The sequence below is a fragment of the Dinoponera quadriceps genome, unplaced genomic scaffold (genome assembly GCF_001313825.1).
Source record: "Dinoponera quadriceps isolate SergipeBrazil2010 unplaced genomic scaffold, ASM131382v1 scaffold115, whole genome shotgun sequence".
NCBI lineage: Eukaryota > Metazoa > Arthropoda > Insecta > Hymenoptera > Formicidae > Dinoponera > Dinoponera quadriceps.
In genome coordinates, this window is record NW_014554511.1 from 15,255 (window position 1) to 32,578 (window position 17,324).

At 38.7% G+C, this 17,324-nt stretch overlaps 2 protein-coding genes across 3 annotated transcripts; both read left to right on the plus strand.

Annotated features, from left to right (window-relative positions):
* Positions 1-703: 703 nt before the first annotated feature.
* LOC106751680 (pro-resilin-like) lies at positions 704-6,146 on the plus strand. The gene is made up of 4 exons (XM_014632687.1): positions 704-724; positions 3,699-3,878; positions 5,118-5,400; positions 5,986-6,146. Exons 1-4 carry the CDS (start codon positions 704-706, stop codon positions 6,144-6,146), a joined length of 645 nt encoding a protein of 214 aa, XP_014488173.1.
* A 5,425-nt stretch (positions 6,147-11,571) lies between these two features.
* LOC106751679 (pro-resilin-like) lies at positions 11,572-17,311 on the plus strand. Of its 2 annotated transcripts, none has more exons than XM_014632685.1 (4): positions 11,572-11,669; positions 15,500-15,898; positions 16,024-16,288; positions 16,680-16,779. In XM_014632685.1, the coding sequence occupies exons 1-4, from the start codon at positions 11,577-11,579 to the stop codon at positions 16,766-16,768; spliced, it is 846 nt and encodes a 281-aa protein (XP_014488171.1). In that variant the 5' UTR covers positions 11,572-11,576; the 3' UTR covers positions 16,769-16,779. The 2 variants fall into 2 exon arrangements, with proteins under 2 accessions (XP_014488171.1, XP_014488172.1); XM_014632686.1 differs by lacking the exon at positions 11,572-11,669 and adding an exon at positions 13,942-14,045 and having other exon boundaries at positions 16,680-17,311.
* Positions 17,312-17,324: the final 13 nt, after the last annotated feature.

Genomic DNA, 17,324 nt, shown 5'->3' on the forward strand with positions numbered 1-17,324 from the left:
CCTCCTCTCACGCGGTTCCGCACCTCTTTCGGTAGTTGCGGAAACGAGCTAGCGATCGCACTCATTCCCGTGGACCCGATCGTGGACCCGTGTGACGTCCGCCCGCTGGTCCTGCGGCTTAATTAAGTCTCAATTGCCTAATTAGTCCGCTCGAAGAAGGCAAGCAGCGGCGCGCCGCGCAGGCTGTCCCACGCGATGAAGTAATCAGCTTTCTCTGCGCGCGCGCGCGCGCGGCATAGACGCGTCGCCAATCCTCGGCTCCGCTCCGCTCGTCTTCACGCGTCCTCCGCTCCCTACATATATTCTCCTCTCCTTCGGCCCGAAATCGCGCACACCGCTGCGCCGGGGAACAATGGGAAATAAAGCGCGGTCTTTCCACATGCGCAATGTCCCTATGTGAACTGGAGTATACTCGGCCGCTTATACTTGTTGACGCGTCCGGAGGAATCTCCGCTGTTCCCTTCGCTCTCGTTCTGCGCCTCCTCTTCGACGTCGGCGGCGGTAGGAAACGTATCCTCTCCTCGTGGAGAGATAGAGAGAGCTCTCTATATAAGTACCGGTATGCGCGCCGAAACGTCACCATATTTCAGCATTCAGTCCTGTGTGCTTCCTCTTGACACGAGTGCGCCCGTCGTCTCGCATCACCGTAACCATCATCACCATCACCATCCACCCCCGCAAGATCACCACTCCTTGAGATTACATGGATTCGGTAGTGCGACAGGTAATGCGATTGTCGACGCCGCTATACGGGGATGATACCGAGCGACGGTACCGACTCGCGCGAATAGATCGAACAACCTCTGCGTTCAGTTATATCGATCTTTTCTCTCCGTCGAGAGGGAGACTCTCTCATCGTACTGCGGGTGTGTCTTTCTTTCGGGATGGATTTCTTCGTCGCGTCTGGACTGTGCTCATTGAACGACATTGAACGATGTAAGTTCCCACAAGTTACCGGCTAACAACGTTCGCGGTCGAAATAATGCCGGCTGTCGAATTGGAAATGTGAGAAAAGTAAAAGTATTTGGCATTATTTTTTCAATGTCTCGTGTATAGTTAAACCATAACATAAGAATTCGGAAAATTATCGAAGCTAAATGAGCGAGCATTTTTAATTTATATAGAATTTTACTAATCACACTACATATTATATCGTCTAATTATCACTCGTATTACTTGTAAAACTTTTATGTCTCACTCATGTGTATTTTTGTTGTATTACATTTCGGACGATATTAGATATTTTATAAAGTATTATCAGTAGTTGTTATTTTGATCGACAAACTTAAATTCAATAATCTCGTAGAGCAATAACCAGAGACTAGATTAATAAGACAACGGAACGACGTTAATAATATGAAATGCAGGAAAGATTATGCAGATTATGGTCTTTAATATGCAATATCACAAATGTTAGCAGCGATAATGTTCACTGACACCATCACAATAATGTTAATTTACACATTCGTTCGATGATACTAGGTTACTGTGGTTACATGTTAATTATTACACTCGTATATATCCGTCAGTAAAAGTTCAATTAATTAATTGATAACGTGAGATCCTGCCATTAAATTGGATTTTCGCACAATATTTCGACTGATTTATACTCACAGTACATTGTACTCATCGCGTGAAAAGATTAGTACGATTAGTAAAATGTACAAAGAGTTCAGACTTAAAAGCGGTCAGAATAATTTAATCAAATAGTAATTTTAGTTTCACTAAAGTGAAATCCAAAGATCGACAGACACAGTCGTTAATGATAATACATTTGTGTGAAATTTAGTACGTTTCTCAAATTTATTAAATGAAACTTCACGAAAGATGCGACAAACGTTTCTCGCCAAGCAATTACATTTTCGTGAAAATCTGCGGTATCATAATGCTCGAACGTTGTAACATCGCGCAAAACGTTATACGCGAGATTTAATCTCCCCTCATATACCCATGCATTAGTCTCGAAGTAGCCACTTAATTGTCTGAAAAAATCGTGCGTACGAGAGATGTTTTCCCGCGGAAAAGTCACGGATTACGTGCTTAAGAGATCTCTGATTCTTTTACTGTTATGTTTAGTCTTGCGTCAGTTTTTAAAGTGTCAGTGATGTAATATCGTGCACTTTCTCACGATACGGTAGAAACGAGAGGAAAAGATAGAGATGCGTGACTCTAATTTCCCGCCTACGCAACGTGCGCGCGCGTTGTTGTTGATCATCTGGCGGTCTCATCTAATGCGTGAAAAGCACGCCTGGGAATCCATCGGAAATATTTTAGGATCTAATTATATCAGTTCCCGTTAAGAGATCGTGTACTTCTCGTAGATCGCCCGTTTATTTATTTTCATTGTATATTTAATGCATGAAATACATTATCACTGCGTGTCTACTCGCTGCAAAAATAAATTTCTCATGTCCCGTCTTGTTCGGCATAAGTTAACAAGTTTAATGCCATGAAGCGGTGGCTGATACTACCGTATTTTATTAACACCTTCTCTACAACGTTTTATATGTGTGTCGCAACGATCTCTCATGAGAGATGACTAGCGTCACATAGGTGTGACAGTAAAAATTTGTTTTTTCTCTATATCCACTTTATCAAACTAAATCCGTTTTACATAACTGCGTAATGAAAAAAAAAAGATACGATTCATACAGCGCAGATTTTATCCGAGGAACGTCCTAAGGGTGTTTTCAGGATGTCTCTCGGATAAAATGCGCTGGGAAGAGATGGTCCTGCAAATAAACCCTGGTAGCAAACGTATTAAGTCACTTATGAAGCATATTTAATTGCATGTGAAAAATTGCTCGTATAGCTAAAAGAGAGAGAGAGGGAGAGAGAGAGAAATTTAATAAAACAAAATAAAAGTTATACTAAGAAAATATAAAAGTATACTAAGAAAAATCGGAAGAAGATAACTAAGTTTCAGAAATACGCAAATTTTGTTGCTGCCAAATTGCAATCGAGTCAAGTTGAATAAAAATTGAGTCATATCAACGATCTAACATAAAAGTTTGAATTATAAAATTTAATCAACAGTATAAGTTAATGAAACTGAAATATAATTTTATGTAAGATATTCTTCTCAATTACTAAAAAATTGATCTGATTATATAATACGAGCAACTCTGGTTGAAAGATCAATTAAAAAATTATATGATAAATAATATAATCAATAACGTGTTGGATTAGTGATCGTTAGATTTATGATCGTCTCGTTGAACAAAATTTTGAGCTATTGTTTTACACAAACAAAAAATTGAAAAAATGCCAAAATTTTGCTGAAAGAATTAATTGATTCGCCGTACGCAATCCTAAAATCGAATTTGTTTAACATGATTCAAGTTATTCTGAGTGATACTTTTTCATGCGTCTCGAATTATGTTTAATTCATCGTACTTTTGTTAATTCGATCGTCAATAAAGCTTTTGCACAATCAATGGAAATCAACACCGCAGTCAACAATGTCTTAACGAAGAACATAGGAATTTGAACTACATAAAATTGAATCAATAGTATAAAATTAACGAAATATAATTGTATGTATGTTCTTTTCATCTATTAAAAAGATAGTCTAATAGTATAATATAAACAATTTTAGCTGAAGAATCGACTAAATCAGATGACAAATATAGAGTCAGCGTTATGAACAGAATTCAATCTTTGTCGATGTATCTTAATCTCTTATACTCTTATGACAGGTATTGTTCGCCCTAATAGCGAGCATCAGCCTCGTGCATTGCGAACCACCCCTCAACAATCAGTATGGAGTTCCGGGCAATTTCGCAGGTGGAAGTCATCATAGCGGTGTACAGGGTGGTGGGAACGGATTCGGGGGCCATTATGATGGACACGATAGTCAGGATTACATAGATAATGAGGTATTTGTCGTACGTACACATACGAAGTTAAGCAACCTTCGGTGCAAAGTCGCACGCATGATCGAAGATAATGCATACAGTTAGCCCCCGTACTCCGTTACGCTATAATTCCCATCACAACTTCACTGCCACCTATGCCTACCTACGTAATTATCATTTTGCGAATCAAGTCCGATTCTTCTGTAGCGATAATTAACTACAGATGGAATAGTTTTTTACAAGTTGTTAAACGCGACGTTGCATTTGCTCGATTGGAAATTCGCGCGATCTGAGATAACGTGAGATCAGGCTCGTCTTCGATCTTCATTAGTTGAGCTATGCCTTCCTCAATAGGATTTGAAATTGCACCAGCAATAATTAAGCCGTTTGTTTGTTATGCGGATTTTTTTCTCCTATTATGGACAAATTACTCTAAAATGATAATAATCAAGACGGCAGATATTTTTTTCTCGCGTTTTCGATTAAACTTTTGAGTTCGTAATTTTGTGAAATCCGAGGTGACTCACGATCACTCAAAATTTCATAGCCGATTTTGGTCGCGAGCCAATGTAGAATACATCGGCAGAAAAAAAAAATGTATTACATCATTGGAACAGACGCCTCCTTTGTTCGAGGAATTCAATGTTACTTTCTATAAATCGAGATCCCTACTTTGAATCTCCCTGCAATACCGGTCCATTTCCGACGGTTCTTGCGAGAAACGGACACTCCCGAGGTCAGAATTGAACGTTGTAAATCTCGGATCGTGTTCTGGAAGTAACATTGAACGGCTGACCCGGTTGCATAAATCGAAGAAGCGTGCTCTGAACTGCTCCACCTGAATGATTTTTTTGTTAGGTAGTTTTAATATAGACCGCCAATATATTTCGATGTTGTGTCACGGTTTTATATCCTTTTACGATCCGAAGTTAAGTAACTCAATTCGCGTCGTGCACACGCACGAAGATAAATACAGCGAATGAGATGAGACGTGGCTTTCGGAACAATTAGCTCATTGTTAATTTCCTCCCTCGACATACACGTGATTAGAGGGGAAAATAATCTTTTTCTTCCTCTCTTTCTCATATGAACAAATCATCGTTTTACACGACGCACACCTTGTTACACAAACCGAGTCGGAGTTAGTTAATCTGTCAAATTCTAATCCCTAATCCGCATTATAGTCTGATGCGGTCTCCAACGCGACCCCTCGATTTGCAGCCTCTCGCGTGAAACTGACGTTTTTTCCGTTTCTTCCAGCCTAAGGCATACGAGTTCGGATACTCTGTCAAGGACCAAGCCACTGGGAACGACTTTGGCAGGCGGGAGTCGAGCGACGGCGAAACCGTGCGCGGTGAATACAGAGTGCAGCTGCCGGATGGTAGAACGCAAATCGTCACTTATACCGCAGACTGGAGGACCGGTTTCCACGCCGACGTCAGGTACGAGGGTACCGCGACTTACCAGGATCAGTACAATCAGCAGAATGGCGACTATAATAATGCCGGGCAAGGCTACCAGGGGAGCAACGGTTACGCCGGAGGTATGCGTTTCAACGAAGTTACTTTCTCAAAATAATTCGTCGAAAGAAAAAATCACTCGCTCATTACTCTTATCATTTTTTGAAAAGTAATTCGTTATCGTTAATCAAAAAGAATCCTTATAATATCCGTTATTTTTTCTCACTAAATTTTGAGGATCCATCTTCACCCCTGCTGATTCCATACATGTACATGTTCCGCCTGTACGGATAAGTGACGATTACATCTTCGTATTACTCAAAGAATGTAATTGCGTTATCTAACAGCAAATTCAAAGTTCAATGTACTGATATCTGTCGCTAAGTACAACAACTACCAATGTGATGTAAATTGGGCCACTCTGAACAAAAAAGTCCTAACAAACTTTTCAGTTATTAATTAAAGAAACCTGTATATAGGGCCATTTTCAATAATTGATAACTGAAATGTTTGCGTGGTTGTTTGCAAAATGGTAGAAGACTTTTCTACTCAGTTTAATCCGTTCTACCTTCAGACGAGCGCTTGTACGAAACATACACCCTATGTATATATTTCTTTTTCTTCTATAATTCTTCTATAATTTTTCTATCGTCTCAATATTCTGACAGGAAACCAAGGTGGCTACAACTACCAGTCAGGTGGCGGACATTATAATAACAACTACAATTATCAGTCGGGCTCCAATGCTGTAGATAGTTATAATAATTTCGGCGCGAGGAACACTTACTCGGGAATACCGTCGCCCACGTACGGTCCTGCCTTCCATTAGAAATATGTAAAACAGTATTATAGGATTACACCGATTTTGCATGAGAACACTCGTCTGCCTTTTCTAAATAAAGATATCTTTTCATAAAAATGTCTATTGTGTGCATTACCTCGATCCCTATTTACCTCAGTTCCAGACCTTACTTAAACGTACTCATTATGTTGTTCAAACTGAAAAACTGCTGTTGTCGACTCGTTGTTCGATATAACAATTGAGTGTGATTTTTGTGGGACGTTCATTCGGCGACGAAAAATCATAGCGGCCGAAACATTGCGACTAATAATACATCACACTTCCGTTATAATTATATAGTCGGCGAAGAAGCATCTCGACGGTTATTCAGCCCTGAGGCATACAATATTCACTTATTTTGCAGATAATTCCAGAAAACAGCCGCTACCATATTTGTCTGTTTGCGAATATGCATCATGTGTCTATATGGCCGCGATGAGATAAATTTCATTTGAAAAGCTTATAGTTAGCTTCATTTCACACTCGCCGAGGTCGTTTGTAACTTAAACAAAAGAACCGTGTGCTGTCTCAAATTCGAAATATACCTTGAATTTTAGTCTTACGTCAATTGAATTAACTTAGCTATAATTTCCACATTAAGAGAACGATTTTCAAAGCGTAACGAATAATCATTCGCAAAAGTAGACAAAAGATACACGCTAGCGTTTTTCTCTCTTATTGTATCAAGTTCAGCGCTTGGATTGCCCGTAAGAACATCGTCAGATGTTTTGTATTATGTCATCGGGAAATTTACGTAGCACACGTCCGCGGAGATCAACTTTCCCCAGCGTATGTAACATCCAGATTGCACACTGTAAATTTCATTAAATCGCGAACACACATCGCCGCACGTATAAAAAAATACCCGTCATTATGAATATATCACTGTAAAGCGACGTTAATGGCAGCTAATAAGAAAGTGTGAGACGAGTCGCGAAACTAGTTTATTTCACTTACATTCAAGATTATCTGTACAGTAAAGAAATAGTTTGTGCTAAAATGGTCCTCAAAATCCTCGTTACCATTTTTGTGTTAAATTTGTAACATATCTGTGTTAATGTAACATCGTATTTATTTGTATTAATTTAATATCGTATTTATGTTATTTCAATATTTTATGTTAGGTCGATGTTTAACATGTTTAACCAGTTAATTTGTTTTTGACGAGTATACTCGTCGTGAAAAAAGTACAAAATTTTAACCTTAAATTGCCATACCTTAAATTGCCGCGAAAATTTTGTACTTTTTTCATGACGAGTATACTCGTCAAAAGCAGTTAACTGGTTAAGTGTTAAAATAACACACTTTGTACTTTAGTATCGATTAACAAATTATGAATGAAAATTTTACTAAATATTGACATATTTGATATATTAAATTTATAGACAAATCGTTAATTACCCTCAATAATAGTTGTCATTTTTAAAGCTTAGGCAATACGAGGATCATTTGATAAGTCAGAAAATATATGAGACGCCACTAATATCAAACTGACAGGATGATGAATTATTTTCCTTAAATTATTTAATTAAAGCAACGATTGGGACAAGGCCCTCTCCTTTTAAGGCAACAGAAAAATTATTTGATCTTACAAATCCAATGTGTGAAATTAAACACAAAAAGAAAATCGGTGTACTAACGAAAAATTAAAACAAGAAAAAATTCACTCGAAGCGATAGTGAAAATATTGCTACTCGGAATCACAAAAGTGAATATTTAAATCGAACTTAACATGGCATTCATACGAATGAATGTTTCAGTCAATGTTCAAGTAAATTTGGTCCAGAGTAATACATCAAATTCACTCTTCATTTCAAGTGAAAATATCAACAATTCGAAGTAAGACAATTTATATTCCATGTAGTCACTTTACTTTCACGTGAAACTTTCAAGTAAGTTTATTCGAGAAAATTGCAAGAGCACCTTTTAAGCAACAATAATAAGTTATTTTTCGAAATGAGCATAACGGTAAGTTTTAAAAAAAGTAACTTTCCCAATCGTGAGATATACCTTGTGTAAACCCACCCACCTTCAGCATTCAAGTGCACAGTCTCGAGGATAGATGTTGCGAATCGCAGGTCAGTATATTTGGACACCTTCCTGCGCAATTCACCCTGACTCACTTCGCACAAGTGGCATCTCACTTTTTTGAAAGGTAACATAGCCGGATCAAAGACCCTCCCGTCGAAGGCCCGACGAAGAATAACGACGAGCGCGCTCGCGCATACAGATACGTACATGTGTAACATACGACGAACCTTCCGCATCGCACGAAATATTACATAATGCCATTTATCCCCGATTACAGAGCAAATGGCGCGGAGCCTTCACTCGGATGAGTTACGCGGCCACCTATCTGTACTACGTGCGATTCTACCTATCGATATTGCACGTCGAAAATAGTAATTAATAGTAATTTCACTGGGATTAATTAAGCATCTCCAATCGTCACGGCATATCAACGAATTGCGTATCGACATGTTATTACGCGATATTAATCGAGCAAAAAATCGTGAGAGAAGCTTAACACAATATCGGAAGTTTTGTTTATAGCTCAGGTCCTTCCCTACAATCGTTTTGTTTGACGAAAACTTTCCTTTCGCTCTAACAATAAAAAAAAACAACTAAAATTAATACGGCATTCCTTTTCAGCCTACCTTTTTTCATAATTTTGTCGTGTTAATTTTATAGTTATTTATTGATTATTAAAATAGGAGAATTTTGGAAAAATGTGCAAGTGTGCTCAATCGAACGTCATTTTATGGATGTATCCTTTTATTTCAACGTATTCCGCAAGAATTTCAGCCTTAAGAGTTTTCTGACGTCATTTAATCAAGATGCTTGCGAGAAAAGGAACTGAGAAACTGACAAAGAATATATTCTCGATAACGCGGCTTATATATTTTTTCTCACTCACAGATAATTAGTAGCAGTACTCGTACAAAGCGTGAGATTTTAACGTGACCGAAGAAATGATTTCGCTACGTAAAATCGTTAACGACGCGCGCAAGTAGGCTCAGACGATCGTGATGAATGAAGAGATGGCCCACGCACACGTCGGAATCTGACGAAACAGCCGATTAATGCTGTGATCGAATTAACCATGCGTATCGAATTTATTTGATCGTTGTCCGGTCGTATGAAACAAGAAGAATAAAAAGCAAATTCCTCCTAATAATGCAGCGAGGATGGAAAAAGGTGAAATATAATCTAGGTTCTTAGGTTTTTACTTACGGTTGACGTAACGTAAAAAAAAAATACGAGATTGTTGAAGTATGCGGTGGTGAAAGGTCGTCGTGGATTTTTTTCAGCGATTACCCGCTATCACGTCGGCAAAATTCGCAATTTCAACGAAATTACCGACCGACCGCTTACATATTTGTTTTATGTGGTAATACACGGCCCCGAAATAACCTTCCATACGGATACTATCATTGTAATTACGAAGTTGTCGGAAAAGGTGCTTAAAGTTCGCAGTTAGCAAAGCCGACAGTTGGCCAATTACTCGTGCATGCACGCCGGGAGAGTAAATTAATATACACATTATATATAGTAAATATAATGTGTTATTAAATAATACAGCTCTAGCTAATTAATTATGCCCGCTTTCCTTTCTTTTTCCTCTTAATCCTTATTCTTTCTTCTTTAAAAACGGCATTCTCTTCCCTTTCTTTTATAACTCAATTTGATAGCCGATCAGAAGAATCATCAAGCGCACAAAAAGAAATTCCTCCAGCGCTGACATGTGATGTACATAGTTGATATAATATCTGCTGCGCGAGTGTGTGTTCTAAAAATTGTGTATAATCTTTATAAATACGGTAATATTCGCTAATCATTTTGTATTTTAGGTTCTATGTACGCAGAGCGTGCGTAAAATAGCGTGCTTACTGAATTCGTCTTCCTCGTATGTAGCAAGCTATAGAAAGAACGCCTCTGTAAAGATAATTATTTAATATTCCCTTGTTTCGTAATGGATCGTTCGGAGGAGGAAAACAAAGTAAATAGCCAAATGCAGGCATTCATGGTTGTATTTGCAACTGGTTTAAACTTCTTGCTTTCCTTCAATATTGACGTTACGGGCCGCGTTCAAGCAGCCTTATGGCCGAGTTGTGATTGATTTTGCAAGTAGATCCGGAAACAAAAGAAAACTGCATCACTTCGTTCGTCACTGGCGACGGAGCGCTAACTAACGAAGCGCTCAGAATGAATGATTGGTCGTTCGTTGTGCAACAAGTAGCAAAATTGACAGCGAATCGATATGAAAGTTCTGCCGGAGAATGTTTTTTGCCTCTTCGGTAGCTTCCGATGACCACCACTGTCTGCATATAAGAGATTGTTCAATGTTGAAATACGATAGTGAACGATATTATTATATTGAATGATTGAATTTTATTAACAGCGTCGTTTCGCCTGTTCTGATAAATATCGAAGAATCTATAAGTATAAGGTTATCAATAAAATGATTTGATAGAAAATACAGATAAGATTTTCAGATTAAACATAGTCCGATACCGTGCATAATTCGTTCACGGTTCGATCATTACACTGAAAAAAATTGGATAAAAAGAGCCAAGTTTAAGGAATTATGCGAATTTTCTCGCATACGGCTTATTCGCCAGATCTTGCCTTTACGGATTATCATCTATTCCGATCGCTTCAGTGGATCACTTGGCGGATTTCCCACTTTCAATCTGCCGAGGATATCAAAAAAAGCATCGATGACTTCACCGAGTCAAAGCCACTATCCTTTTACCGAAGCGGGATTCGCCCGAAAGATAGCAAAAGCGCGTGTAAAATAATGGGAACTATTTCGAAGGTTATTCGTTTTTTTTTTTGCAAATAAACATTAAGATCATGCTAAAAAGGCACCAAACTTATTTATACACCTAATAGTTCTTAATGTTGCGTACAACGTTATCATTAACAATACTTGACCATTAAAAATAATATATTTCTATACAATGATTTTAGAAATATTATATTATTAAGTAACAGTTTAGAAACATTTATAAAAAATATTATGTGAAAATGTTTATAAAATTCACATAAAATCAATGTTTCAAGGAATTAATTTCTTGCTTACTGAACATACCCATTCTTTTAATATGATTATGATCTTATTGCGCGCAAGTATCTGAACTATAAAACATTTACAAAAGTCTGAAATATATTCATATGCTATGCCGACAAATCGTACTCGAAGAGTTACGGGATATCGCGAATACATCTATTGAGATGTCTCCCAGAGTTCACGTAAAGTGACGTCGGATAAATTTGTTTGTAAAACGATTGCACAAGTCGTTGCAAGCATGCCGCTAAGTTTTATACACGCGCCGCTCGATATCTTTCCTGCAGATCGAACAGCGATCTCTCGCGATCTTACACGGGAGGTCGCGAAGACAGTGCGCCGGATGGATGGATCGGGTTTATATCCCACTCGGTCGCATCTTTCTTTGCACCACCACTCGTCCGACTACGGCCGGCTATTTCTTCATCCACCTTTCATTCGTAAGTACAACCCGGTAATTGGTTCGATACACTTCGGGCTCACGCGGATGAGATCAGCGTGTGCTCTGTGCCAAGAGCTATTTTTTTCATCGCGACGGCTCGAAAGTGCGACGAAACGATGAAGGCCGACTCGATCGATATCGACGGAGAAAATGTATCATCGAGGTAAATCGAAGAAAATCGTCGGCAGAGTAACGATCGTACAACTTGACAGCGGAAACATGAAAAGTTAAATGTTTCATATGTGATGAACTCAATGATTTTAGTAGATCATATAACTTTGCGAACTATAGAAATGTGAAACTTTTTGCCACTCTTAAAGTAGTTAGTCCAATACTGTTAACACGTTGACTGCCACGGGGGTCACCGGTGACCGGCGCTATGATGTTACCGCGTTTTATTAAATTACGTGTGACGTATAATTAATTAATTGCATCTACAAAATAGGTTGTACAGCCAGTAATGAGCTAATGAAACAAGCTAACCGATGCGTATCCTGAATTATATTTATTTACTGCAGCTTTAGTGATTTAATTGAATCAATTAGGCGTTTGTACGATCGACGGAAATCAGCGTGGCAGTCAACATGTTAACAAGATAATGTTTAATACAGATCAATGAATCTAAACGTTTATAAATGTGTTTTATGATATACAACTTTGACACTACAGCAAGAGAATATCAATCGAATTCAAATAATGTTTAAAATTCCAAAAAGAAATAATCATTTTTCGCGCTTTGCTCTACAACACTTTTAATCGGAACACTCTCTGTGTTAGACATATATATAGCATATATATCGATAAACCCGCACTGATATACATTATTAGAGAAATGATTTTTCTCTATTTCCCGCACTTTTACATATTGATTATAAATTTGTAAGTAATTTGTGTTTAACCGTTCTACCTTTAAAAATATATCCAAAAAATATATCCGAAAAAACACAAAGAGAAATATATAACAATTGTCAAATCTTTCCAGGTTAGCGGTGTCACATATTTATTAGAAACTGTGTACTTTACATATCAATTTTCGAAAAACTAGGCGAACTCAACAATCTTGTATTTCTACAAGTCTCTTTGATCGTCTTCTCGTTTTCCATTAAAACCGTAAAAGGGCAATTTGATCGTTTTCGTAAACACGTGACAAATAGTGCTGATTTCGACTTTAATAATCTCAGCTTCGGTCAATCTTTTTCTAATTGTACGTAGGTCATATTTCAATTAATGTTATTAAAATGTTGAAAAGAAAAACTATCTTAAGGAAAAATTACATCTCATCAAAATCGCCATCCAGATGCAGATCTTCCACAGTGAGGCGCCTGTGGCATATGCAATCACATTCTTATGTGCGCGCGTGCAACGCGTTGAATGCGCTCGCCGTCGCCACGTGCCTCAGGGATTCTCTTTTATCACGCGGCGCGCGATGTCGAAAATAAGTCCGCGGTGTAGGCTGATTGCTCAATCCGACGATGATTTGCGATAGTTTCGAGGAGCTCGCGCTCGTGCCTCACGTGGCACGAAAATTTCTCCTTGGCCTGTTACCTCGACTGACGACAATCCAATATAAATAAATATATATTCGTATGTATGCACACATTCGTTTGACCTTGTTTGCCGCACATCCGCTGATAAATTTGTACAAACAGATTGCGCGCGATTTTTTATTTCAGACCATCAGCGGAAAAACAGCGCAGTTACCTCGATAAAATACAAAAAGTGTATTCAATAAAAGGATTTATCTTGTAAAAAATAATAGTAATTAATCGCGCTAATATGAAGAAGATGACATTATATGCTATGTGTTTCGACACAAAAGGGTATCCGTACAAAATCTTCTATACATATAAAAACAGCCGGAGTAATCATAATTGCAAATTTCAAACCTTTCACCGTCCTGTCACTTTTTCCACGCCCGACTATCTGTTTCTATTCGATCGATATCTACTTTGTATTTGAATATATTCTCCCTAACTAATCCTCAATTTCGAAGTTGGAGAGTTCAAATGGGTCGGAAACTTCTTTTCTCGCATCTCGTCGATTGATTTCGACTCGCAATTCATTACCTGGACGAAAGAATACCTGGTCGAGAGGTTGTGTAGCTCCAATTAAAATTTTAAAGCCACCTCAGTCATCAGCAGGCTATCTCCTCTCATAATGCATCATACGGAGTGAAGGGAAGATGCGCACCTCTCCACCTCCCACACCCTCCCACAGCGCGGCCAGTCATTCTAATACGCCGGTTAATACATGGATATATGGCACGAAGGATAAACTGTAACAAAGGGTTCGCGCGGTATATAAACTCCCCGGTGGATCATCTTCTCAGTTCGCCTTGCGTCTTCGGTCCTACAGCAATATGAATTGCCACCAGGTAGGCCATCAGAGATTAGTGCAACGCGGCGCTGAAACCCCGCTTTAAATACATGCAATTGTGTTACGCATTTCGTCGATTAATTTTGGGACAACTTGTACGTAGCTCTTTTCTGAATTTGATTACTGAACTTCTTTCGACTTATTTCCTTGCATATTTGTTGAAAAAATTATGTTAATATAGTAGAACAGTCGCTCCAAGCTAAAGAAAGCAACAACGAAATCGAAACAACTATCTGCCGCGAACAGGTTTAAACTTCCTTTTCGGCCGTTCGACGAAACGTGTCGTACGAATCGGATATTGTAATATTATTATCGTAACTTGTAGTCACAGAAAAGTCATCTGGCCATCTTGTCTTCCAGCCAAATAATTCAAGTATATCTTGCATGGGCGGCTTTTAATTTTACTTTGAAGCAATAGAGGACGAGTTGATAGACGAAGGATAATCTATGGTGGTAATAACGTTAATCACATATTTCGAGTTTTCTGCGCTTAGAACGAGGCGAGTAGAAATTGTAATTATCTCTGTCATTGTGTCAGCAATGACTGCTAAGTTGATGATAAACACGCCGCGAAGGGTGCGACATTTGTAACAAACCATGTGTCTAAGCCATGTGCGTGGTCCGAACGTTATTAAGAGCCGACGATATTGAAAAGATATCCATATTTGGGCGCATGGATAATCATGAAGATTGAAAGATCGCATAACACACAGGAAGTTTCAAAAGAATGAATGTCTAGTGGAAACTCAGAACGCCTATTATGTGTCATTCGGCAAACATGTGTATACGCTGAAAAACCATTTCTTAACTTAGCTTAGCGCGGGTGATGAAATTCCCGATTTTTCTGCCGAAAAGTATATAATAACGTAATCAGGACTAGATTCCTCGTCGGTCTGCTCTCGCACGATGTCGAACATATAACTACACTTAACGGAGGGATGTCGGATTGTGCCCCACTTTCCCTCAGCAGCACACGATTACCGCAGCAAACACCGATGTTTGCTATTCTACCGACTCTTTTAACATGTCAATCATCTTTCTCGAGCCGTCCGCAATAATCTCCTTTGAAATGATGAAAAAACTACGGTATCAAAATCGTATGTCGAGACGTCATAATGTTTCTCGATGATATATACATTTTTTGCTGTGATTGCTAATTGGTAATTACCACTTGCGATGAGATCTCATAATCAGGGAAAATATAATGTAATTTAATAATCGTGGGTCGTTGAGAGATGTACAAACTTTATCTTGCGATCAATTCCCAAGTAGGACAGAATTAAAATGATGAGAAAATGATCGAAAAAGAAGTATTTTAATCATTTTCTCATTATTTTGACATATTTGCGACTTTCTGTTCTACCTGAGACATGGATTTCGAATGATTCGGTCATATTTTACTATTGAATTGCTACTCACACATTCGTTCGAATCAAATTGTTCTGCTTGCAGTTGGCCAAGCTGGTCTTGGTGCTATCGTATCTCGGCAGCGATGTCCTCGCTGGTCTCTTGCCAGGCGGTGATGCCGCAGGATATCAATATAACCGACCTGGCAGCGGTGGATTCGTCGGCGGCGGAGGTTTTAATGTAGGCGCTGACGCTGGTTTCAACATCGGCGGTGGTCGCGGTGATTTCGGCAGCTACAGAAGACCCACCCAGGTTTACGGTCCGCCCGGTGGTGGAGGCGGCGACGCTTTCAACAGGCCGGGTGCTGTTGGCGGTGCGTTCGGACCATCAACGTCTTATAGACATCCGCAGTTCGGCGACGATGGTAGCGGTAGCTATCAGGACCGCGGTCTATCCGGAGGATATCAAGGAGGAGGAGGATTCAGCGGACGTGACACTGGAAGGGTAAAAATACCGATCATTCGTACTAAACGTCATTAATCATTTGCGTAGCATGTGCTTCTTTTTGTAAATACTTTGTAAATATCCGTAATGCAATAAAATAATGTCAATGGCGATCGATCTTTCAGCCACAGCCGTACAGCTTCCAATATGAAGTAGTCGATCCACCAAGTGGTAACGATTATGCTCAACGCGAAAACAGCGATGGCAACGTTGTTCAAGGAGAGTATAGAGTCCTGTTACCGGATTCGAGGACGCAGATTGTCCGCTATATGGCTGACGACGTGAATGGATACAACGCGGACGTACAGTACGAGGGACAAGCGCAATTCCCTCGCGGAGGCGGTCCGGGAGGGTATCAGAGTGATAGTTTCGGCGGTGGATATCAAGGAGGTAATCGTCCATTGAGAAATTCACTAAAAAATAATTACAATCTGAGGAAACTTAAACTAGTTTTTTCTATCAACAAAATATTATCAAAGCAAGTATGGGCTGCGCTGGATTATATTTGATAATACATCTCGGGCCGGATTGAATGTTATTAGGTCTTAATTTGCAGGGCTCTAACATTTGAACATTATTTAAAGTTTTTTAAATACTGCGTCAATTTTTTGGGGTGCTACTGCTATAATCTCACCATCATTCGAATTACCTAAAAAAACTGCAGATTTTTCATCTGATACATACATACATACATACATATATATATATATATATATATATATATATATACCACATCACATATTTACGATTCCTGTCGTTAAATTTTATGTTTTGTCAACAGGTAGAGGCGGTTTCAGTGGAGGCGGTTTTATCGGCAGCGACAGCGCTAGCAATCAATATTTGCCTCCGCGTAACACTTACCTCAAATAAACAACGTCCAACACAGGCTCGACTTAGCCAAAATATGACATATATTGTGCGCACTTTCGGCGACAACCATTACGGACCTCTCTCGTTTACGGCTTTTATTCTGACACACTGTACTTCCGTTCCTCCCCCCTCCCCCCACACACATACATACATACACACTACCTTTTCCCCAATATCACTTGCATATTACAGATAATCGCCTTCATCCATATTTAATGATTATTACACAAGGCTAATTAGGATAACTTCATACTATGCATGCATGCATGTATGTGTGTATGTGTGTGAGTGTGTGTACGCGTATTTATATATGATATATATACTTGATTTTGTATATGGTAAATATATTATCGAATATATATATATGTATACGCTTGTACCTTTCGCTAAAGCGATTGTGAAACTCTTACAATATATACGTATTTATACAAGCTTGTAGTAAAACATATATAAAGTACCCTTTCTATTTAAATATTATGCAGTCTCGTATCATTTGTTTCCAATTCGCTTTAATTGATTGCTTCAATTGATTATTATATTAATGTTACATTGAAAT

Excerpts from the sequence above, each read along its gene's own strand:
- LOC106751680 (XM_014632687.1), top strand. The coding sequence starts at position 704 with ATGGATTCGGTAGTGCGACAG. Across the intron at positions 3,879-5,117 it reads AGGATTACATAGATAATGAG|CCTAAGGCATACGAGTTCGG; the intron begins GTATTTGTCGTA and ends CGTTTCTTCCAG. Across the intron at positions 5,401-5,985 it reads GAGCAACGGTTACGCCGGAG|GAAACCAAGGTGGCTACAAC; the intron begins GTATGCGTTTCA and ends ATATTCTGACAG.
- LOC106751679 (XM_014632685.1), top strand. The coding sequence starts at position 11,577 with ATGGATCGGGTTTATATCCCACTCGGTCGCATCTTTCTTTGCACCACC. Across the intron at positions 15,899-16,023 it reads GCGGACGTGACACTGGAAGG|CCACAGCCGTACAGCTTCCA; the intron begins GTAAAAATACCG and ends TCGATCTTTCAG. Across the intron at positions 16,289-16,679 it reads CGGCGGTGGATATCAAGGAG|GTAGAGGCGGTTTCAGTGGA; the intron begins GTAATCGTCCAT and ends TTTTGTCAACAG.